The sequence below is a fragment of the Pyrgilauda ruficollis genome, unplaced genomic scaffold, assembly GCF_017590135.1.
Source record: "Pyrgilauda ruficollis isolate IOZ18807 unplaced genomic scaffold, ASM1759013v1 scaffold67, whole genome shotgun sequence".
NCBI classification, from domain to species: domain Eukaryota; kingdom Metazoa; phylum Chordata; class Aves; order Passeriformes; family Passeridae; genus Pyrgilauda; species Pyrgilauda ruficollis.
The window spans coordinates 2,774,168-2,797,684 of NW_024528488.1; the positions used below are offsets into that span (position 1 = coordinate 2,774,168).

General features: G+C 47.4%; 1 protein-coding gene across 1 annotated transcript in view; it reads left to right on the forward strand.

The window, feature by feature from the left end:
- Positions 1 to 22,733: 22,733 nt before the first annotated feature.
- The window catches only part of DCX (doublecortin), a 62,572-nt gene continuing 61,788 nt past the window's right edge, over positions 22,734 to 23,517 (forward strand). The window contains exon 1 of the mRNA XM_041484614.1: positions 22,734 to 23,100. Coding sequence (XP_041340548.1) covers positions 22,737 to 23,100 — 364 coding nt within the window. The 5' untranslated portion in view covers positions 22,734 to 22,736. The remainder of the gene's footprint in view (positions 23,101 to 23,517) is intronic.

The window sequence follows — 23,517 nt, forward strand, 5'->3', positions numbered from 1 at the left end:
TCATGGGTTTGCACTGAAAGAGTTTTGTTGCTTTGAAAGGCTCTGGGGCTGTTTTGACAATTTGGCTTTGTTTGGAACTTCATCATGGCAATGCTTCAGTTTATTTATAGAAACTTAGTCTCCCACAGATGACTGAAGAAATTCAGTGTTGTCTGATGTTGCTGCTAATTTTGAGGAACATTTCTAATTTGATTTACAGTTGTCAGTGAAGGGCTGCATTGTTCTGCACAGAATTCTGTCTGGAACAGCCCTGAGCTTCATTTTTGTGAGTGAGCTTGTGGGGAAGGCATTGCACGTCCCCGGAATGGCATTAGCATCACTTGCAGAAGGGACTGGCAGTGCTCAGGATAAGTCAGTGAGGGCTGGCTCAGGTAGGGCCAGCTGGCAGTGAACAGGGTCCTGGGAACACCCTTTGGAGCAGGGGGAATTTGGGAAGCATATTCCAGCAAGATCCAAGCCACAAGTTCATGTCAGCCACCCTCCATCAAGATCCCACATGGATCACGTGAGCTTTGGCAAAAATTTATTGAAAAATAAACAGATCTTGTGTTCTCCAGCCCACAGTCTGGAATATTATTGTTTCTCCTGAAGCAGGATAGTTCTTGCAGCAGTGCCTATTTTTAAGGGAGTTCAGCACAAACTCTAGACCCAGGAGCTTCATGCAGGTCTGGAGGAACTTTGAGATGTGCTGATCCTTTGGTTTTGGCTGGCCAGTTGCTAAAATACAACCTGAGAGACAACGGTGAGCCACTGTGCCTCAGTCACTGAAAATGGATGTGGCATTCACATTCTCTGAAAAATTCCCTTCGCCCAGGATTTTTCTCCTGGGAAGCTGAGAAGCCTCAGAGAAAAGGAAAACTATTCTTATCTCATGTGCTTCTCCTGTGTTTTGCTCCTTTGGAATGTGTTTGGAGATTGTTTACCCACAGGTGATTGTTCCATTGGATTCTGCTGTGAGTTGTTTTCACTCTTTGGCCAATCAGGGCCAAGCTGTGTTGGGACTCTGAAGAGAGTCACGAGTTTCATTATTATCTTTTTAGCCTTCTGTCTGTATCCTTTCTGTATTCTTTAGTGTAGTTAGTATAGTATTCTTTAATATAATATAATATCATAAAGTAATAAATTAGCCTTCTGAGAACACGGAGTCAGATGCATCATTCCTGCCTTCGCTGGGATACAATACAAATACAATAAATGGGCTCTTGTTTTTCACCCTCCCAGCCCAGCTTGTCCCAGAGCTCACCAGGGCTGCACAGTGGTGTTCACACCTGGGTCTGGCTGCAGCCACAGGAAAGCGTCCAGGAGATGAGGCTGTGTCCCTGCCTGATGGACAAATCATCCATGAGGACAATGCAGAGCTTGTTGAGTCACTCATGGAATTTTCTCCTTCCCATCTGCATGGCAGGGCTGGTGCCCCAGGGGACACCTGGCACGGGCCTCAGCATCAAGCCAACACCTGAGGTGTGTGAATGTGTGAAATTTGCATGTTTTGTGCTCTCTCCATTCCTCTGGGCATTCTGGGTGGAGCCTGGAAATGTATTTTGTATTCCCAGCTCACTTTGCCCCTGCCAGCTCCATGCTCTGGCTGAGGACACCTTGGTGTCAGCCCATGGTGACTCTAGAGGCACTGGACACCTCATCAGCACAGAGCCCCTCCCAGCCCAGCCAGAGCTGGGTGCTGAGAGCCCTTGGACTCCTGGGGGCTTCTCTGATGTCTGCCTGCAGGAACAGCTTGCAGGGTTGATGCTCAGGTAGGATTCCCTGAAAGGTGCTTTTCACAGCACAGGTGATGTCGGAGGGTCTCAGATAAGGTCACACAGGTTAAAACAAAGGCACCCCCTGGGCTTGCCAGGCAGCACTTGTGAGCACAGCACTGATCAGTAATTCCTGAGCAGAGCCATCCTGAAGCTGGAGCTCCCTGTTGGGCAGGATGGCATTTTGGACTGAGCCCAGAGCTCAGAGACTCAGGTATTGACCAACTCACTTCTGCCAAGGGACCCACGAGGCAAATCTTTAAAATATGAACAGATAATTCCTGGATTGTGACCAAATCCCCCCAGCCAGGCCATGGAGCTGAGTGCAGGGTGGGTAGAGCATGGGGAATGTGAGCTGCAAAACAGTTAAACCCTCCTCTGAAGCCTCTGATGCCACATTATTTGCATGATTCACAGTTAACAGATGGGCTTCTGCCTATACTGAGGGGGGACTAGTTCTTCAATTACCATCATTAAATAATAATCATGACCATTTATACTGAAAGGAAAACAATTTTGTGATGACCTCATTACACCAATTTTTATTTCCTTGGTTTGTTTGTTTTAATTCCAGTCATAGGGAAGAAAGTCTCTTTTCTCAATTCTCATTTACAGAATATGCAGCTGAGAGAGCTCTGCCCACCCACACACTTTAACATTTCAGATATCAGCATTTCCAAGCAGGCCTGGATGAACTCTTTCTAAACCTGTTTGGAGGAAACATGGTTGAAATCTTCACAGCACAAGAGTGAAAACAGTGATAGATGCATCATTGCCATCTCTGCTCTGCCACCCATTTCCACTGTGTTTTTGAGGAAATCCTCTGTTTGGATGCATCTGTTCTGTACAGGAGAGCACAGCACAGGAATCCTGAGCTGCTGCCACTTGTACTGAAAGAATTATCATAGTTTAACCTTAAAAAATATAATCTTCCAAGTGATACAAAATCCATTCAGGTGTTTCTCTTTAATCCCTTCTCAACAGCAGGGATCTCTCTCTTGCCATGGCTCCCTTGGCTTCCACCCCAAAGCACCTCAGTATCTGCCATTTACTGACACAGCCCATGTGTTGCTCTGTGCAATGTTATCCCACTTTATTCTGCTGCACCCAGGCATTGAGCAGAGAGTTAAGTCATATAAACCAATCCTGAAATCCTTTTTGATTCATGGGGAGCCCAGTTGTGTCATAGTTGGGACTGTCACAATACAAAGCAACACTCCATTTTCAGAAGGCTTCAAACCCTGTTTTATTATAGCATGCATGCTTTTTACACATTCTTACAAAACTCATAACTTTACACTTTACTCATTGGTTAGAAGAGACAAACAAAGTTCTCATTGGAACAGGCAGTTGCAGGTTTCTCTTATTTATCCTTCTTTCCTTCTTGGTTTCTATGTCAACGACCTTGGTAGAGAATTCTTTCAGGGGTAAACACGGATCTTTTCTCAAACTTCTCTCTGGCTCACAGAAGTTGCTGTAAAACCTCTTCCACACTGTTGGAGCTTGGGCAGTGCTGAAGAGGAGGGCAGGCAGGATGGAGATGTGAGTAACAACTGCACGGTGTCTGAGTTCCATTTTGTTTCACATGGGGCATCTTTATACAACAATTTTTAACTTGTTCTGTTTTCATGAGAGAGTGGAGACAGGGTGTCAGCCCAGAGAGCCCCTCAGTCTGAGCTGTGTTAGCAATTCCTACACATTTCTAGTCAATCTAAATGGGGGGATGTTTCCATTTGATGCCTTTGTTTGTCTAATAGCAGTCACAAGTTCCCTCTTCCCCAGCCTCTGGGTCAGTAGCAGAACAAGCTCACTGGCCAGTTCCACTTAATTATTGTTCATTTTTGGTGAAGAAAAGAATAAACATCCCTGTGTGATTCTGCTTAACTGATGTGCCTGGTTATTAATAGCCAGTTTTGGTCCCCCTTCCAGCCTATGTGCCACAAAATACATTTCCCTTCTGTCTCCAGGATCAAGCTGTCTGGGAAGAAACTGTTCTGTGAAAACACTGGACAAAAAGCTTATTGAACAACCCTTCCTTTTGAACAGAAGACTGATTTCTCTTTTTATTTTTAGCCTATTAACAACAAGTGTTGCTTTATTGCCTCACTTTTCATAGCTGAAGATGTGTTTTCAATTTGGACAAAGATCTCTACCCAGAAAGATTCACCACATGGTTCTGCATGGCCACTTGGTCCTTTTCCTCTGCCTTGCTCTACACAACCTCTCTGAGCTCTCACTGGAAGCAGGTTTTATCCATGCTCCAGACTGACTTTGCAGCAAGTCTCAGCTTCTAAAACCCCAAAAAACTTCTAAACTTCTAAAACTTCTCCAGTGCCTGGGCATCAGCTCCGATCTCTGACCATTCTGCCACGTGGATCTTGTGCTGGAGGCAGGTGATGCTCTGGAGAGGAGAGAGGGGCTTTTGTCCTCCCTGCTGGGCAGCAGGGGCCAGCTGAGCTGTCCCTGCTGCAGGAGGACACTGGAAAGAGGCAGGGTGTGGATGCCAGGCTGCTGCTGAAGATGGGCTTTTGTCCCTCTGGTATTTAAAGAGCAGTTCCCTGTGCCCAGGTTAAGGGACATTTAAACATTCCAGGTCAGCTCTCCACACATGACTCCCCCTGGAATTGTAAAGGCATTCAGCCCTTCTCTGGCAATGGCTTTAGGGAACGTGAGGTGTGTGTCAGTGCCTATTCAGTGCCAGTGCTGTTCTCTGTAAAGCTTTCAAATTCTCTGTTTCCATTTCTGGAAGCTTCTGGAGCTTTCTGTCTTACCCACTAATGCCAGCAAAATCCCTGTTCCCATTCCCAAGGATTTTAGTCCTGTGCTACAGGGAGGACATGGCACATTATCTGCTCCTGCATGCAATTTATTACCAACATTTCTTCCTGCTTCAGCTCTGCCTCTGATGACAGAGCTCAAAATAACAAAGAAAAAGAGGAGCAAGCACAGGAATAATGTGCTGGACTGCACATTAAGTGTCTTTCTTAAGCTGCACCAGGAGCATGTAGAACCTGTGTGTGATGGTCTGGGGCTCTCAGCAGAGGCCAGTCCTGAAAAGATTATCCTGGGAATAAATATATGCATTAAAATGGGATCAGAATGTAAGAGAAGAGACCTCTGCTCTAAAGGACCACTGCTTTAGAATGAGGGAATCTCCACAGCCATGAGCTTGGAGTAATCTCAGAACCATCAGCTATGAGATCTCTATAGAAATTCCTGTAGAAATTTCCATGTGTGGAGACCCCACCAGACTGCAGGAGTGCCCTGCCTGGTTTAATGCAAACAGTTGAATGAATCATACAGATAACTGTGAGAGTGCAGCCTGAATTCCACTGGGGATCAGTAAAATCCAGTCACTGAAGAAGAACTTTACAACACCCTGCAGTGTAATCAACTCTGCTGATGTAAATATAAGTCCTCTGAAGGGAATTTAAATCTCTGACTCTTCCTGAACCAGCTGATCTCCTTTCAAGAAGAAGGAAGATTTGAACCACTCCTTTTTGTACTCATAAAATGCCTCTTGTCCTTTGACATTTTGAGATATTTCATTTTCAGTGCCTATAATTCCACAAGGTGCCTTCGTGTTGTGTAAAATACACAGACACTTTGCAGTGCATGACCTGTGGTATAGAAGCTGCCTTCTCCCATCAAATATTTCCTGTAGGCAGGAAAACACTTTTTAAAAGAAAATAAAGCAATCTGGAATTCTTTCCTGATCTTTGTCCCAGGAAAGCACAATATTCAGACCTGATGGTAAGACAAGGTCCACAATAGAATAACTCTTTTCAAAGGAATCCAAGACAAGGTCCACAAAAGAATAACTGTTTTCAAAGGAATCCTGTGTTAATGGAACCTGGCACATCAGTCTCTGCCCTCACACGTTCCTGTGTGAGGAAATTGTGGCTGTCACTTTCAGAGACACATCCTGTTCTTTCTGGTGGTGGGAGATTGAGGTCTTGCTCAGATCTGCTGACATGTGAGGATTCTCTTTGTTGCCCTGCTTGTGGCTGTCACAGCACATCAGGTTCATTACAGCTGAGGTAAGATTTGTTTTATGAGCCTGACAAGAAATGTTGAAGTGTCTGAGGTGCTTGGGATTATTCATCTGAGAAAGAGGGTGAGTTCCTTGCACTGGAAAATCCTTGTGTGCTGGAAAGAGCTACAGCTGAAGGGAGAGCAGATGTACAGAAGAATTCCATCACAAATGATTTCACCATGTCACCTTCCCTTAATAACCTTGGCCTGACACAGCCAGGTGAGGGATGCAGCTGCCAAGCTGACATTTCCCTCAGGAAATGCTCTGTCCCTCGTCTGGTTCCCCCCTCCCTTCACTTGCAAAATCTTTGATAATTAAATCACTGTGAAGGCAAATGATCTGTTGGTATAATTCATTTGATAATTCAGCCTAAGCCCCACATTTCTCTTTGCACAAATGAAATTAGCTCTGCTCACAAAAGATCTGCTCCTGAGCTACCTGCTCACTCACACAATCCCTTTCCTAATTAGATGGCTGATACCAGCATGGCTTTCTTCCCAGCACAGGGAAACCAAAAAGGTGCTTTTCACTGGAGAGGTCCTGGAGACCCTGATGTAAAGGACAGAGAGAGATTAATTTCTAATTTCTTTCTCTTTTTCTCCCATCACTCAGCTATGCTTCCTTTTCTTTAGTGTGTGTTTCTAAGAAAACTGAATGAAGTTTATATAAATGCCTATAGAAGAAGAGAGAGAATTCCAAGAGAAGAAGAGTAGCATCCACATTTGGCCTGGAGAGCACAGAGAGAGAATTCCAAGAGAAGAAGAGTAGCATCCAGATTTGGCCTTTTCCCTGCTCTGGAAGTGCCAGCAGACACTTTTTTTCCCATTGTATCCCAGTCCAACTGCTCCAGAGGGATGCAGCACCTGCAGGGAGGGTTGCACTTGAAACAAACCCCTTGGTTTTCTGCTGTTGTCCATGGATGAAGCTTGAATGTTTTTTCCATCAGAAATCAGAAGGGTGTAATGTCCTTGGCTCTGCACCCTTCCCCCAGGGCAGGTGGTATCAAACTGCACTCTCCAACCATGAATCCCCAAACCTCTCTGGGACTGCAGAGATAAAAGCAATCGTCTCTGTAATTAATATGTTTGATAAGTAATGGGCAGCCAGTTAAAACCCAGGAGATGCAAGTAAAGGCAGGGGTGGCTGAGGATGGCAGTGAGAGAGGGGTCAGAGCAGGAGCCAAGCAGGCTCTGGGCTGGGATAGGAACTGCTTGTAGCTCAGTGCAGCTTCACCGGGACTCCAGAAGAAAGGGGCAGCTGAAAATCAACACCCCAAAAGCTGTAGCTGACATAAAAGGGTCCTGCTGCAGCATCAGCACTGCCAGAGCTTTACAGCATGGACAACCAGCACCCACCTGGGGCTGACCAAGGGCCCCAGGATGAGCTGTTGTCCCAGCCTCACTGCTCAGATTTCACAGCAGCTTCAGAAGCAGCTGTCATGCTTTGTCCCTGACCAACAAAACCAGATGAACCCTGATCTGATCTAGCTTCTGGTTCGTGGCTGGCTAAATCAGTGTTAACTGCTGGCCTCCTGACCATCTGGTGTCACATTTCCCCCTAGAATCAGCCCATTTTAATTTGAGGGAAAAGGCAAATCTCTTTGTTGGGTTTGACCTAAAACTCCAGCGTGCCTGTAATTCACAGGGAAGGCTTTGCTGTCCCGTGCTTCCAGAGCAAGGCCCCAGCTCAGCAGCACAGCCCTGCTGCAGCAGCTCTCTCTGCAGGCATGACCCTCACGTGTGATCCAACACTGGAACAGTTTTCTTTAGGGAGCCCGAGGGAACCAGGGAGGAGAAATGGGGGAAGCATCCATTCCAAGCCTTCACTTCTGAAGAGAAGAGCACCACAGGCTGACTGACATCCTCACACCAACAGAAGGCAAACCCAGCTTTCCTGGCTTCTCTATTCAGATTTTGCCTGTAACCCATTGAAACACAAAGGGCTTAGACTTCAGGAGCCCATAATGACTCAAGAGAGAAATAAACACATTGTACAGCATGGTACTACAAACTTACTTGCATTTGAAGTGTTACAATTTCTCTACTACACCCTACCAGTATCAGCAAACACTAGGAAAAGAACAAGGAAATCATCCTTTTATTTAAAGTACTCTGAATGGCCAGACCTGGCCTTTATTTAAGAATCATTGAAAAGACCTTCACATTCATCAAGTCCAACCCTTGACTGAATACCACCACAGTACTGAATTTTTAACCTGAAAAGGAAAAAAAAAAAAAAAAAAAAAGAAAGAAAAAAAAAAGTGCTTTGCACTGTACAAAAGGCCTGTACAAGGTTTCACTTGAGTGCTTTTTGTGCTGTAGTATCAGAATAAGGCAAGGGAAGTCTGTGTGCTGACTTGTGCCAAAGATGGCAGGCAGTCCCATAGAAGTCTGTGTGCTAAACTTTACAGACTCTGGACTCCCTTAGCAGTGAGGCAATCTTTGTTTCTGCTAGCATGGCAGAGAACAGTGTGTTGTGGTGTCTCTGCTGTCATTTTGGTGTTCATATCTTCTATTTTCACTGCTGGGGGATTTCCTGACTCAGTGGGGTTAGGAACTCCCCTGAAAGACTGTTTCTCTTATTTTTTCCCCCTAATGTTGCTCTCAGGTTAACTCTCCTTTCCCTTTCTTCATGTGAGCAAACAGACTGAAAATATTTCCTACAGCTTCCAACGGTGCTTGCTCTTAGTGAAACATCAATTCCAGGCTCTTTAAGAGCAGTTCTCCCTAAGTTTGCTCCTTCCCTTGCTCTCCCTTCTCCCCAGGCTGTGCATGTGCTCCCTGCTCGAAGTGGCCCAGCCCCGAGCGCTGCTGGCACGGGGCCACCTCACACTCCAGATGGTGCCACTTGCTGCTCCTGCCAGGGCTCAGGCGACCAGCTCCTCATTCCAGACACAAACCCAACGCTCCTTGTTGGGGAAGATGAAACAGGAAAGCCTTATAAATATGATTGCCTGGCAAAAGATTTTAAGAATATGGAAACTATAAGCAAGACTGAAATGAAAGCAAGCTTTGAGATACCTTAGTTATTGAACAACTGGAAAACAATGGTATGGCTGGCTGAAGGTAATCCCCTTTTGATGAAACAATCCCCTCTGCTTGCAGACAGGCCCAAGGGTCAGAGCAGACCCTACTAGCTTGGCAGAAGGGGTCCAAAGAGCAGTTTTTAGGGTTTAAAATGTAACACAGTATGGTAATGTAATGATTATTATAGGCTGTATGTAAATGCTATAGGATTTGTATCTTGTACTAGATTTGTTAGTGAGAATTAGAATATTCAATACAGAAGAAGATTTATTGTATTGTAATGGGAATCTTGCTCTCTCATCTTCTTTACCACGCTCTTGCCTTCTCTCTCTTTACCACTCTCTTTAGCTCTCTCTCTCTCAGGCCAGCTCCAAGCTGCGGCTGCAGCTCCCAGCAGGGTCCCAGTGTAAGATCATGTCTCACGTTGGGCACCACCTGTAAGATCGAGTCTGGACGGGCTGTTTGGGTCCGCTCCGGCTGCTATGGACCCCAGCCCACACAATCTTACATGGACGAAAACAAAAGATGAGAAGCGCTCTTCTCCACGTGAGATATTCTCTCTTTATTCCAGGAGACACATCAGGTGGACAAACCCATGGGAGAAAGAGGGTGTTCCCTGGTGGCAGGGAGCTTTTATACCTCAGGATGAGGACAGAGGGAGAGGTCCACAGCCAATGGATACCAGCAAGGGGAGGGGTACCCCAGGGGAGCAGCATGGGGTTGGTCTATGTGTTGTGGCTCTCTTGACTGTGATGTATGATGCAGCACTGGAACCTGTTGTTATTGATGGGAAAGTAAGTGGAGGCGTGTGGAAAGCTCAGTGCATGGGCATGTGTGTGCAGAGTCTAGAAAATGGTGCCACTTTCTGGGATGTCCACATCCAGCTGGATTGTGGCTAAACTGGAGAAAGGAGTTCAGGTAGGGAGTAGCCAAGTTGAAAGTGTGATGAGTGATTGTTTCATATTAGCAAGTGTAATTTGGGTTTGCTCCATTCCTTTGGGGCAAAGGGATGTATGAAGGTGTTTGGGAAATGCAAGACAGAGAATAATTATTATGCAAAGGAGAGGCTCAGAGAGCCCCTGAAGAATCATAAGACAAAGCTGAGCTCTACCCCCTCTGTAACTTGAAGTGAGTTTGAGAAGCCAGAATTAGAAAAAGCCCAAGAGGCTGTGTGTGCTCATCCTGGGACTTGTCCAGCCCCTGCCACTGTGGCAGAAACACAAAAATGCCACCTGCCACATCCCACAGCTGTGAGCTGTGCCCACTCTGTCACAGCTATGCTCCAATACCCCCTGACCCAACATGACCCCTGCTCTGCAACAAATCCAATGTGTGCAGTGACACAGCTGCCATCCACAGCCTTCTAAATCCTGCAGTGGATTAGAAATGTATTTATAGGAGCTGAGATGAATATTAATAAGTAGTTCCTCCCTGAAATCTAAATGTCTCCTAAAATCACCAGCTTTTCAGCCAACATAAATTAGCATAAAACTACTGCTAATCTCTGTCCTGGGTGAGGGGTTGGAAAGCAGCCCTGCAGCACAGCAACTCAGAGTCTAATTAAAAGCACCAGCTCAATCAGTAGTTCAGGGGATGGGACCTCCTGTCTATTAATTAGCAGGATGTTGCTGTAATCTCCCCCCTCACCAGACAGATCCCTCATATCCCCTTTAATGGCTCCAAGTGGTCACTACAAGTCCTCCTAGATGTGTTTGCACTGCAGTTGCTTTGCCCTGAGGAGGGATAGTCCATAGTTTGTCTCTTCTCAAGAAAACTGACATTGGTGAAGATGTGCCTGGCTTTGGGGTTTGTCCAAGTGCTGGGAAGCCTGAGCAGTCTTCTCTGTTTCAGATCTAAATTCTCCACTTTGTAGCTGTAGAAGCACAAGTGTAAGAATAATCTGGACTCTAATCTGAGCAGATATCTCTCATGTAGACCAGGTAAGACCCAGTCACCAGACAGGCACCTTGGGTGGGCTCTTTCTCAGCACAGAGCTGAGCCAGTGACAGGGGCATGAGGGGAAAGCATGTGGGCTGTGGCTTGTCTGAATTCCTGCTCTAGCTTCAGTCCTCGGGGTCCTGCTGTGTCCCCGGGCACCCTGGTCCTGTGGCTGTGGATGAGAATTGCTCCTTCAAAAGGGGCAGCACAGCAAGCTGCAGGGAATATCAGACCTGCTCCCTGACAGCCTCTGAGAATCCAGGAGGACTCTGCTTAAGGCTCTACTGAAAATGTTCCTTCTAATCAGAAGTTGTTGGAGGAAGAAGGAAATATGAACAGCAATTCATTGCATGAAGTAGGAGCTCTTCTAGAGCTGGCTGAAATGAATTCCTGGGTGTGGAGATGTGAGAAGATGGGCTGAGTGCAGATGGATTTATACTGCCTGAAATGCCAGAGTGTGTGAGCTCAAGGCTGTGCCTTGGACAGCACTGCTCAAAGGAAACCACCTGCACCCAGCCTGCAGGGGTGGGAGAGAAGAGAGACACTCTGACACTGCTGAATCACAGTGAGCAGTGACCACGTGCAGTGGGGTGAACTTCCATGAGCCAGCACTGAGGAGCCAGCAAGAATTCCATGGGATGAGTTAAAGGCTACTGAAATGGGTAAGAATTCCATGGGATGAGTTAAATACCCATTACTGAAATGGGTATTTTGGGGAATATCACAAAGGTGTCCCTACTACAGAGTGGTTGGCTAGAGTCTAATACACCCAGTTGTTCTCTTCAGCCTCTGAGCTCCCTCAGAGGTTTGGCTGTAGAGGCACAGTGTGGATTCTTTGCTTCTTTTTTGCAGGGTCAGGATTAAATGCCCAATATGAGACAGTATTTCTTGTTTGGACTCAGATGTTTATTAGTTCTTATCTCTGTTACAGTCTCACAAACCCGGAGTTCTGCAGCACTTCTCTCTAACAAACTGAAAATGGAGCCCCATCTCTCTCTCTACAAGGCCTTTTAAGGATAAACTGTCCAATTAAGAAATGACACCTAAATTATTCTGACTTTTGACACAATAACCAACTGCCCGTAGTCTGCAATTGGGACTTTTTTTATCCAATTACACAAAACCCCCCAAACCCATGGAGAAGAAGGTGAAGAAGAAGGACCAGCCTCTGCCCTATAACCTCCATCTTGCTTTATAGATATTAATATATTCTAAACCCTTAAACTCTGAGTTTCCCACCCTGTGATACCACACATCTCTATTCAAACTGCACACCCACAATCCCAGTTCCATCATTCCATTTTGGAAGCCTTCTCCACGGCCTCAGGTCAATGCAGAGTTCTCCTGGGGGTCAGTGCCTCCAGCACAGAAAGTGTGAAGCTCTCAGCAGCCAGGGCTCCAGCAGAGCTTGTCCCCGCGGAGGCAGGGAAGGCAGCAGGTCCCCGTGGCTGTGACAGCCCCGTGGTTGTGGCAGCTGCTGGGAACTCAAGCCCTTCTTGGATTGCCATCTGCTGGCACCGCATTTAAGTGCCGGGGCCGCGCAGGGGACACCGACAAACGGGACAAAAGGTAAAGGGTCCTGTGGCTCCTCTTATCAAGTGCCTTCGCTTGGGCTGGCCCCATAAGGTGCATTACAGCTGTTTCAATGCAGTGTTGACTGAGCTAAAACTCCATCTCTGGAGGATTTTTCCCCTGAAATGCTGAAATTATAAACGTTTGTAGCCTAAGGAAGGGCTATTCTGCTTCTGATCCTGCCAGGCAGTCCAGGCCTGAGTAACCATTCAACATGATTTGAGAGAAGCTGAACAGGGGAGAAGGATGCGATGAAAGGCTCGAGGCGGAGATAAGGCCAGGGAGATCACTCAGCAATTACTGTCACGGGCAAAACAGATTCGTCTTGGGGAAATTAATTATTACAAATCAAATCAGAGCAGGACAGCGAGAAATAAAAGCAAATAATGAAATACCTTCCCCCTAGCCCTCCCTTCTTCCTGGGCTCAGCTTCTCTCCTCCTCTCACACTCTCACTCCTCTCTGAGTGCTGATGGTGCACTTTTTGGGGTTTTTTCCCCCATTTTTAATTACGTTATCCCAGAGCCGCTGCTGCCAGCGCTGGTGGTGTCTGGGTGTCACGCCGTGTGCAGGGGTGACAGCCCGAGCTGTCCCCGTCCTGCTGCTCGGTGTCACCACAGGGTGGCAGCGCTGTCGCCTGGCAGGGGAGGCGGCACGGAGCGGCTCCCAGGGCACCGGGCACCCAGCGCACAAGTGCTGGTGCCCCACGGACATCTCCTGTCCCTTCTTCCGCGCCCACCGGGACACAGAGCGCGCTAATGGCACTGTCTGGGAGTGGGATGAGCTAAAGGCTCACTGAAATGGGTTTTTTGGGGAGTACCACAAAGGTGTCTCTGCTGCAGAGTGGTTGGTTAGGGTCTAAAACAGCCAGGTATTCTCTTTAGCTGGGGTGTGTGGCATAATTATTTAATATAGTAATAAATATTAATGTTTAATAAGAAATGCTAAATAGCCATAATACTAATAAAAGTAATAATAGTAATTACTATTATTAAATGTATTAATAATATTAATAACAAAGAATAATCTATAATAATAACTTGAATAAACTATAATAATAACTTAATTGTATTTAATAGATTTTAATATTATTTAATATAAATATGTTATATTTAATAATAATTTAATATAAATTATTTACCATAATGCTTTAGCTGGGGTATGTGACATAATAATTATAATTACAATACAGAATTATTTTGTTAATAATTATAAAAACATAATAATTAGCGCTGCAGGGAGCACAACCAGAGCTCCCTGCAGCTCCTCTCCTGTGGAATAGGCAAGGAGGGAGGCCTGGAATGGATGTCCTGTCGTGCCATCAAGAAGAAGGTGAAAGCATCTCTGGCTTGAGCAGCCTGGAGGTGACTGGGTCTACAAGTGAGACAAGCCCTGCCTTTGATAACTCCCTGCCAGGGTTATGGCCACAGCCTGAGGCCACAAAGTGGAGATTTGGGCTGGTCAGCAGAGCTGGAGCAGGGTGAGCACAGTGGAACCAGTCACAGCCGTGGCCAGGGGATGTGCAGGGCTGTTCATGCTGGGTGGCCTGCAGTTAAACTGGGTTTAACTGGGCAGAGTGCTCCCTGTGCTTGCAGGGCTCAGGAACGTAAGGATCAAATGGAAAATATTTCTTGGGTTGCCTAGAGAGTGAAAGTCACCTAATCCAACAGGCAGTTTGGGTTTCTAATTGGAAACAGAATGAAACTTGGGCTGAGGGCAGCAGAGCACTTCATGGACACACAGCACCAAACAATGGCCTGTCAGCGTTTGTGGCTCACCCTGGCTCTGCACTGGGGCTGCACTCAGCTGAGCTCCTTCCTCTGGGAGTCAGAGCAAAGCAGGAGCTGGGCAAAAGCAGTGCCTGTAGCAATTATATAATAATAAACCATTATCCCGTGGCACAAAGGTGGGATGGGCACATTCTGCTGGGGTTCAGTGTGCACACAGCACTGGGAACGGAGGCTGCTGCTGCAGGAGAGCCTTGCCTTTGCAGTTTGGCTGCTCTAGTGAAAAAGATGACTGTGGTTACAGCCCACAGGGCCCTGGGTAAAGTCAGGCTGCTGCTGATACAATTTGCTTGCAGCTAGCCAGGATTGGAAAACATCTTTATCTTTTGTTTTTTTTTTCACTACCACAGCATTTAATCAGTTGGTTTTCTGGCCTGAGCCACTTGCCCCGTGCATCCCATGTAGAGACAGTGCTCAAACTCACACTGAGTGAATTTACACACTGCACAGGCAGTGATTCTAGGGCTTGTTTCCCTGGACTTTGGGGCCATAGGAAACAGCCATACTCCCTTGTGACTCCTTGCAAGTAGCTGGTCTTTGGCTCCAGCTCTGTGGTGACTGATTACTGCTCAGAATGGATTTTAACTGGAAACTTGCTTTTTTTTGGTGCCTGAGCAGCTGCTATCCTTGCTCAGTGTGAGTGTTCACATAGCTGATGTTGGGCAGCCCTTAGGAGAGCTCATGGGATCAGAAATGTGCTTGACAGCACCCTCAGAGGAGACCAGGAGTTTCTTCTTGACCTGGCTCTTCATCCAAACTTTGGGATACCAATCCTGATGTTCTGATAGGGTTGTCATTCCCCTGTTCAGTTACTCTGGGGTTCACAAAGTTTTCCAGGCTGGAAATTTCATCGAATAGTCTTGTGAGTAGTGTGTGCCCCTCTGGGAGGGTTTCCTGATGAACAGACCCTGCCTAACCTGAAGATAAAATAGCATCAGAACCATCTCTGTGGAGTTTCTGGTGTTGGTTTCTTGTCCAGTAGCTCCCACAATCATCTCCTACTCCCCTGCAATGCTGGAAAGGATTTTCCAGCAAGCTGCAGATGTTGACAAGGTAAAAGTGTACTACTTTTCATCCTAAAAAACGGAGTGCCAAAGTCATTGTCTCCCTGCTGGATGATGCTTCTCTCCAGTGATCTGTCCATTAATGATGCTCAGTGCTTATCTCTTGATGGTCTCACTGTAGACAGGGAGAGCTTCTGCCTGCAGCCATCTCTCACCTCAGCACAGCTCTGCTGTGTGTGGAGGGAGCAGGGCAAGAGCTGCACAAGTTCAGCTCGCAGTTTCAGTACTTGAAATAAAGCTATTTAGAAGGCAGAGTGTCCCACAATGCTTCCACACTGCAACCTTTGCTTTAAGGATTAAAAACACACAGGGACCCACCCATGCAGGTCTTCAGGAGGTGTTTTAGAAATCCCTGGGTGCTTCAGTAGCTGCTTGGGTCAGGGCTTTGCATGTCAGGATGTGTTTGGAACCTGCTTCCTTCCTGTGCTCGGGGCTGCCTTGTAAACACCAGGGTAATGCTGGCTGCTGTGTGCCAGACCCAGGAATTCCAGGAGGAGAAAACCAGATTTGGTTCAGTTTGAGGCTGAGTTTGCAGTGCTGGCTCTCCTGGCTGGGGAAAGGGGCTGAAGGTGCTGACCTTGTACTCGGTGTTTAATTGTTCCTCCATCCTGTCAGGCTGAGGTTCTGTGTCTCTCTGGAGTGAGGGACTGCAGCCCTGCAGACAAGAGCCCCCAGTTCATTGATGTTTAAACAATGGTCTTTCAGTGTGCTCCTAATTTGCATGAGACTTCGGGCAGATAAGCTTTTCTTTTGATGTAGCTAAATGAGTTTTCTCATTGCTGTACCTACCTCTAAATGCCAGTACAGATGCAAAGCACCGATTTTCAATAGTTTATTGTAGGTACATGATAAGTGTGCCTGAGGAACAATAGCAAAATAACTGGGGAATATTTGCTGCCATGAAAAAATCACCATTCGTTAGTGCTGTCTGTATTTTTAGGATAAAGCAGATTGGAACCACCTCCTGAAAAGAGTAAAACAGGCACAAAAGCTTTCTTTACCTGCTCTCCTACCTCTTCATTCCTACTTTACTGCCCTACTCCTGGAACACTGATACAGCTAACCCTACAGCCTCTGTCAGACTTGGTCTGGGATGGCATTTGCTGAATGCACTGGGTGGAAGTCTCATGGAAAACAACTTCTGAAATGGTCTGTTGTTGGGATTTCTAAGCTTTTAAGATGAGCTGTTCGAGTACCTTTTACAAATGCTTCCCCAGTGTCACCTGACTTCACTGTCACTGCCTTCAGAGTGACAGAAGGGATCTGTGTTTGAAAGGAAACATCTTGCACTTCCAACTTGAACCGTGACATGATCCCCCGTGATGGCTTTGATGGGATTTTCCTTTCTATCACTTAGAATTCCATCAGGAAGATCCTTCAAGCCAGTGTTACACTCAGCAGGCATTTTGAGAGAGGCTGGCAATCAGGTATTCAGTTCCAATTAATGTATAAAATGAAATGATCAAGAAGTTATTAAATTCTTGGTCACAAATCTCCTAACTACTATGATGCAGCCCATGGAAAACCTTGGAAAAAGGAGAATTTGGATGTTTTGCTGTTCTGTTTGTCATGACCTTGGCTGGGGCTCACAGACCATGTATCACCCATAACTTGGTCAGCACAAATATACTGACAAGCTCAGAGGGGTTCTGCACATCCCTGGGTACAGGCAGTGCTCGAGGCAGGCACAGCCACGGATTTCTGCAAGATTTGCACTTTGATTTTAAGGGGAAATGCTGCCACTGAGCTGCCACCAGAAGCTGGCTCCTGGAACTCGCTGCCTCTGCCAGAGTTCACCCAAAATACACAGGGGTGTGCTGGGGTGGGGTGCTTCACTTCCTGCTGTCAGGGAACTTGTTTTCAGCTGGGAAAGACTTATTAATTGTGGTGGTTTGTTGTAGAAGGGAGAGGATTGAGCCAGAAGAGATCTAGTGCAGGAGGTATTTTTCTTTTGGATGACTGTTGTGGGGTTTAATGCTTTGTTGTATCTGGATGTGTTTGGAATATCTCGAGTTCATTGAGCTGCACAGTTTCCAGATACTCAGCACGGAAAATGGCCTTTTCCCTTTCAGCCTGCTTCCTGATGCTCCCTCAGAGGATGCAGAGGCCCCTGGCTCCCAGATTTCAGAAATACCCGAAGCTAAAGTCACCTGCTGAGACTGAGGGCATCTGCCACTGGCGTGGGGCTGCCATGCCCTGACTCAGCACAGCCTGTGGGGTGTGGAGGGGGACAGGTCCCAGCCAGGGGACACTGCTGCTGTGGCACTGCTGAGCACTCCCACACCGAGCCTGGCTGCTTCTTCCACCCTCTCCTCCTTCTCACACTGAAAGCTTTGTCCCTGCTCCTCCCTGGAGGTTCCAGTGGTTCAGACTGTGAGGGGTTCAGTCCTTCAGGATGTGAGCAGCCCCTGCAGATGTTTCCAAGGCTTGCAGAGGGGGAGCTGCTCTGGAGGTGACCCTCCACCCTTCTCTCCCCAGTGGCTGGGCTGACTTTGGCTCTCCAGCTTTGGTGTTTAAAAGACTTTCAGATGTGTGTGGTCCCTGTAAAAATAAATCTCCAAAGGAAACAAATGTTACGTGGTGAAAGTCTGCCAAGTCCCCATTGCTTATTAGCTCATAGTATTCTGTAGGAGGAACCTAGCTCTATAGCCTGATATAGGATAACTCTGTGATGAACTCTCAGCTCTTCTGAAGATTCACATTTAAAGGATGTTGCTCTGTAGGGTCGAGGTTGAGCCATTGACTTGATGGGATTTCAGCTTTGAGTGCCCTGACATGTTGTACTGCACTAAATAGTTTCTTTAATTGTTGTTTTGCACTGGGGGATTACAGATTTTGCACTGAGTGGTCCTTATATTGCACTGAGTAGTTGATGTTATGTCACATGGTTTGTTCTTCCCCCCATCACATGGTCTTTCTTAAACTGACACACTTGTCAGACTCCTGAAATAACAATTGGTTGTTTCAGGGAGTTTTGGTGTTTAAGTTACATCAAGCTGAGCTTTGACAGCAGTGATCAGGGATGACAATTTCCACACAGTCCAGAACCACAGAGGTTAAAGTAAGAAATGTAGCTAAACACGTGCTTCCAAATAGACTGACTTGGAGATGCTGATCCAAGACTTCCTTCAAACCCAGTGACCACTTGATTTTTCTGTGATTCTGTGGTACAGCCAGACCTTGGCTGCTTATCACCCTGACTTATATCCTGTTCAGACAATGTGCTGTGCCACCAGAGGCAATTTTTATAGAAGTCAGGAAGTTGCATAGCAAAGCAACTGGGCATTGACACAGAGTATTTGAGACTGCAGCTCCTAGTGATGCTAAAAACTGGGTTTTCTAGGTGTATGTGAAGAAGTTAGCACACAGCATCACACAACCCCTGTCACCTGCAGTCTGTCCCTTTCCAAAGTGTCACGGTTGCTCAGCAATGTCAACAAACATGTATTTATACAGATTTAGTTACACAGGCAAAAGTCTAAATATTACCTTCCTGGAGGAAAGATGATTCACCTGATTTGAAGTAGATAATTTAATCTGAAGAGCTAAATTTATCTTTCCTTTGCAGCTAGATGAAATTATTGATGGGAAGTGGAATTTTCTTTCCAATTTTCAATCACTCACGCTGCCTAAAATTGTTTACAGTATGATGTCTCAGAGGGTGAGTCTCTTCTGATGTAAATATGTTTTGACTGGCATTAACTCCTTTAGGCCAGGGAAGAAGCTCTGGAGAAGAAATGAAGTTGGGAGCAGGCCCTTGCTTTCCTCAAGAAACTGCTGCTTGTTTCTGTGCTGGTGTCTGTGGTCTGAGGTGATTCTGTTCTCACTTGGAGAGAAGCAAATATGGTGTGATTTCACTGGGGACATGTGAAATCAGTCTGGCTCCAGGGCTCTTCACCTCTGATGGTGCTCTGGCTTGTGAGATCCTCCTGGTCGTGTGGAGGGATTAAAGGAGGACACACTGGAGATGTTCTGGGCACTGTTTAGAAGGAACTCGAGGTTTTACCCAAGATGAACATTACCATGATTTGCTGTAGGAACCTTATCCTTCAGTCAGGGACGAATTCCAGTTCTCTTATTGGGGTAGTTATTTTAAAATGCTTCTCAAAGGCAGTGCCTGTGCTTCAAAAAGCTCCTGTCCCTGTCCTGAGCAGAGGTGTCTGTGCAGACTCGCTCATCTCACAGGGTATGGGCTGGGGTGCAGAAAGAAGAGCCATCTGTTAATGATGCTTGACACCTCTGCTGCCCTCAGAACTTCCCAAACAAGTCAAATTTGGGAGATTGACACATTGTGGTACAATTCCACCTGGGTCTACATCATCCTGCCTGGTTACTTTGGTGTAGTACCTGGATGCCGAGCCATCATCCCAAAAATCTTCCTCTGTCAAAGCTGTGTGTGCCACTGAAGGCTGAATGAAGACTCTCCTTTTCTCTATTCTTGCTGCTGCTGTACTTGGCACATGCTGAATGATTTATATTTTTGGCAAATTTTTAAAGCACGGGCAGATTTATATTTACAGCAGCATTGTGTTAAAGGAAAAAATTGTTAATTCTGGACAGATTAAGCTCATGGTGATGAACAGCCAGGAATTATCTAATTCAGAAAATAGGACCAAATGGGAAGGACAAGGTTTGAAGTCCCACATGCCCCTTGCAACTGAATCCAGAGAAATACTGAAATATACCCTGGAGAGGACAGACCCTGTTCTTCCCCTCAAGGGCTGATTCCTGAGGGAGGAGAGCAGCTCTGTCTCCTCTGCACTGATCTGACCATGCACACAAGGGAGCAGCCAAAATCTCCAGCAGAGGATGCGTGGGAGACTTTGAATAAAAGGGTGGTTTCAGGGAATAAGAAACTTTTTACAAATGTCATGTGTGAAAGTTGCTGGCAAACAGAGACGAACTCTCAGTGGGTTTGTGTCAGTGTTGCCTGGACTATCATGCACAGGGCAGACAAAGCTGGAATAAATACTAACTCCTTCTGTGTAAATGTGATACTGCTGTGATGTGCCAAAATGACAACATCTGATGTTTTCACTCGAAACAGACGCAGTGTTGTTAGGAAAGATTTCCTTCTACAGATGGGAAAACTCTCCCATTTCCAAATCCCATTCTTTTCTAACATAAGGATGAGGCCAGCACCAGTGGGGTTAGGAGCAGGGTTAGTAGTGCTGCAGCATAGGAATCTCCACCCAGAAAGCAGGTGAAAGATTTTGCTGTCAAAGTGAAGGAGCTCAGTACAATTTTTTAACAGCTGGCTCCTCCTGTAATGGAATCAGAAAATAAACTTCTCTTACAGTGGGATATGAGCCATGCTGATCTGCTGGATGACTCCATCCCGAAGCCCCTGGGGATTTGAATGAACTGGGATTCAGCACTCTGGCTTTGGCTTGTGTCCAATGTTAACAGAGAAAAAGTATTCAGGGGCACCTCATGCAGAACCACCAAGCGAATTCTCCCTTTCTGCTTGCCAGTGTAAACCACAGATGCCACGTAAAACCAGCACAGGAGCAGGACTGTGCCCAGTTCCACTGGTCAGAGATTTTCTCAGTTGCATTCCTAGTGCACAGGAGTCTTGTGCCAGCACTGTGCTACACTGAGGGATTGTGACTGTGACCCCCCTGTACTGCTAATCCTGTAGGATTGGGGCAATTATCCTGGCTTTTTTTCCTTTTTTTTTTTTTTTTTTTTTTTTTTTTTTTTTTTCAACTGGATTCAAGGGGAAATTTGCATCCTTCCAAACACCACCCCCAACCGTGCCCCTCTAAACCTTTTGTTCACTGATTTGCTGACTATCCAGAGCTGGAATCAACACCCCGTTTTCCCCTCAAACACAGCCTGTGAGCAGACAGCTGATGGTGAGAGTGAGAATCACTGAGGCAAAGTTGCCGTGGAGGGATGGAACAAGGCACTAGGACCTAGGAGGCGTCTCATCCACCCTGGCAGGAATTTCTTGCTTGGAGCTCAGACAACAAAGGCAGAGTGAGCCTGGTTTTCTTTCTCTGAGCATCTCCACCCTGCACGCTGAAAACCGGTGAGTAGAGCTTTCCTGAGTGACTTGCATGCAGAAAAGTAACAGAAGGGAGGAATCTTTTCTTGGTGCTTTACAGCATCTGCAGTTCATTTTAAAATCAAAACCCCTGCATCCTCTGATTCATTCCCGAAGTTGCTTGGATGTTTCATTGTTCAGTGCATGACACCAGACTGAATCTACCCCGGTGGCTTCGTGGGGGGAACGTTCCCAAGTCGGGGTTTCTGTGTGGAATGCCTGCATTGTCATCTGCCTCACTGCAGCCCGGGGACAATGATTTTTTCTTGCATGGGTCACGCTGACATTGTAAAATACAGGGAAGGAGCTTCGTTCCGGCGAGTGTAAAGGGCGGGGATGAGATAGCAACAGCTTTTCCTCGGTTTATACCTGGCTGCCAAGAGCTGTAAATCCCCTTTCAGCCCTGTGTTAACATGAGAGCCACATGCATGAGGTGCATGTGCCCGGTGCTGCCGGGGGAGCGGAAGGGTCCCTATTGCAGGGTTGGGGGGCTCCTTCTCCTTTTGTGTCGGGGTTTGGTGCAGGAGAAAGGTTGTTCTCGAGCATAAACTAGAGACAGTGCAAAATTCCTGCTCGCTGGGTGTCAGCTCCAGCCTCGGCTTTGCAGTGCTGGAAGCCCCCGTGCTCAGAACAATGAAAGGTGAGGAGCAGGGGCGGCGTGTCCCTGGGGCACGGGCACTTCCAGCTATTAAATCACTTAGGGCTGGGAGTGGGGGGTGGAAATAGCCCCTTTATTTTCTCCTCCTCATTAAACGGGAGCAAAAATGCAATTCAGAGGAGGCTCGGGCTGAAAAGAGCTTACCGAAGCTGCGTTTCAATGACAGATTTTTCTTTGCAGTCATTTCTTCTTGGAGATGTAGGCTGGTCCTGGGAATTGATTGATGGGCTAGGAGGGGGCTGCGGATAGGGGGAAGGGTGGGCTGGATCTCACTGCTAACCCTTATTGAACAGGCTGTCACAAAGAAACTGCTTATTCCCCTGTGACCATTCTTTCATAAATGCCAGTTTATTCTAATGTTAAACATTCAGATGCTCTGGGTCCTTCCGTGATTCCACAGATTGAAGGGCTGACTTACTGGGATCTCCTTGTTTTCTGTTGCCAAAGGAAACCTCACAGGGCTCAGAGGTTTAATTCATTGCCAACTGGTGTTTGGATGAGTTTTTTGGGGGCTGAGTTGTGATTGCCTTTGGCCCCAAGTCCCGATCTGCTGCACTTTGAGAACTCCCAGGTGCAGGAGCAGGCAGCTCTCTGGAAACGTGTTCCCTGCTCCCAGTAGTTGGATCCCTTTCAAAATGCGAGGACCCCTCCTACTCTCAGTCCCCAGAATCGATACAAATCTGGGTCAGGGGAGGGGGCGCTTCCCAAATGCATCTGTCCTGCTCCAGACACAGCCTTAGTGTCGTTTTGCTCTCCGGATTGTGGCTCTGCCGGGCTCTAACCCGACCCTTTGCCCTCCTTCTCTCCCCATCTCCTTCCTGCCCAGCTTCAGATCTTTAGGGTCCACCAAACTATGGAACTTGATTTTGGACACTTTGACGAAAGAGACAAGGCGTCCAGAAACATGCGAGGCACACGGATGAACGGCTTGCCCAGCCCCACTCACAGCGCTCACTGTAGCTTCTACAGAACCCGGACCTTACAGGCGCTCAGTAACGAGAAGAAAGCCAAGAAGGTGCGTTTCTATCGCAACGGGGACCGCTACTTCAAGGGGATTGTATACGCCGTGTCCTCCGACCGCTTCCGAAGTTTTGATGCCCTCCTGGCGGACCTGACCCGCTCCCTGTCCGACAACATCAACCTGCCCCAGGGCGTGCGCTACATTTACACCATCGATGGCTCGCGGAAGATCGGCAGCATGGACGAGCTGGAGGAAGGTAACGAGCATCCTGTGCTGCAGGGAGGGCTGGGAGGGGGCTGCGCCGCTGGGGCTGCCCGGGAGGGCACCTTTCCCCGGCTCTGGGGGTGCCGAGCCCCGCTGTGCCCGGCCGGGATGGTGGCGGTGCGGGTGCCACCCCCGCCGTGTCCTCAGCGCCGTGCAGATGTGCCGCCGGAGGGGTGTGTCCAGCTCCTGGCCGTGTGTCCGGCTCCTGGCCGTGTCCGTGTGTCCGCCTCCTGGCCGTGTGTCCGGCTCGTGGCAGTGTCCGTGTGTCCGGCTCGTGGCCGTGTCCGTGCCTCGAGGGCTGCCTCAGGGTGTCCCCAGGGCTGTCCGGGCTGGGGTGAGCCCGGCTGGGTTTCCCAGTGGGGTGGGTGGGGATGACTGGAAAGGGAAGAGGGGCTGAGGTATTCCTGGA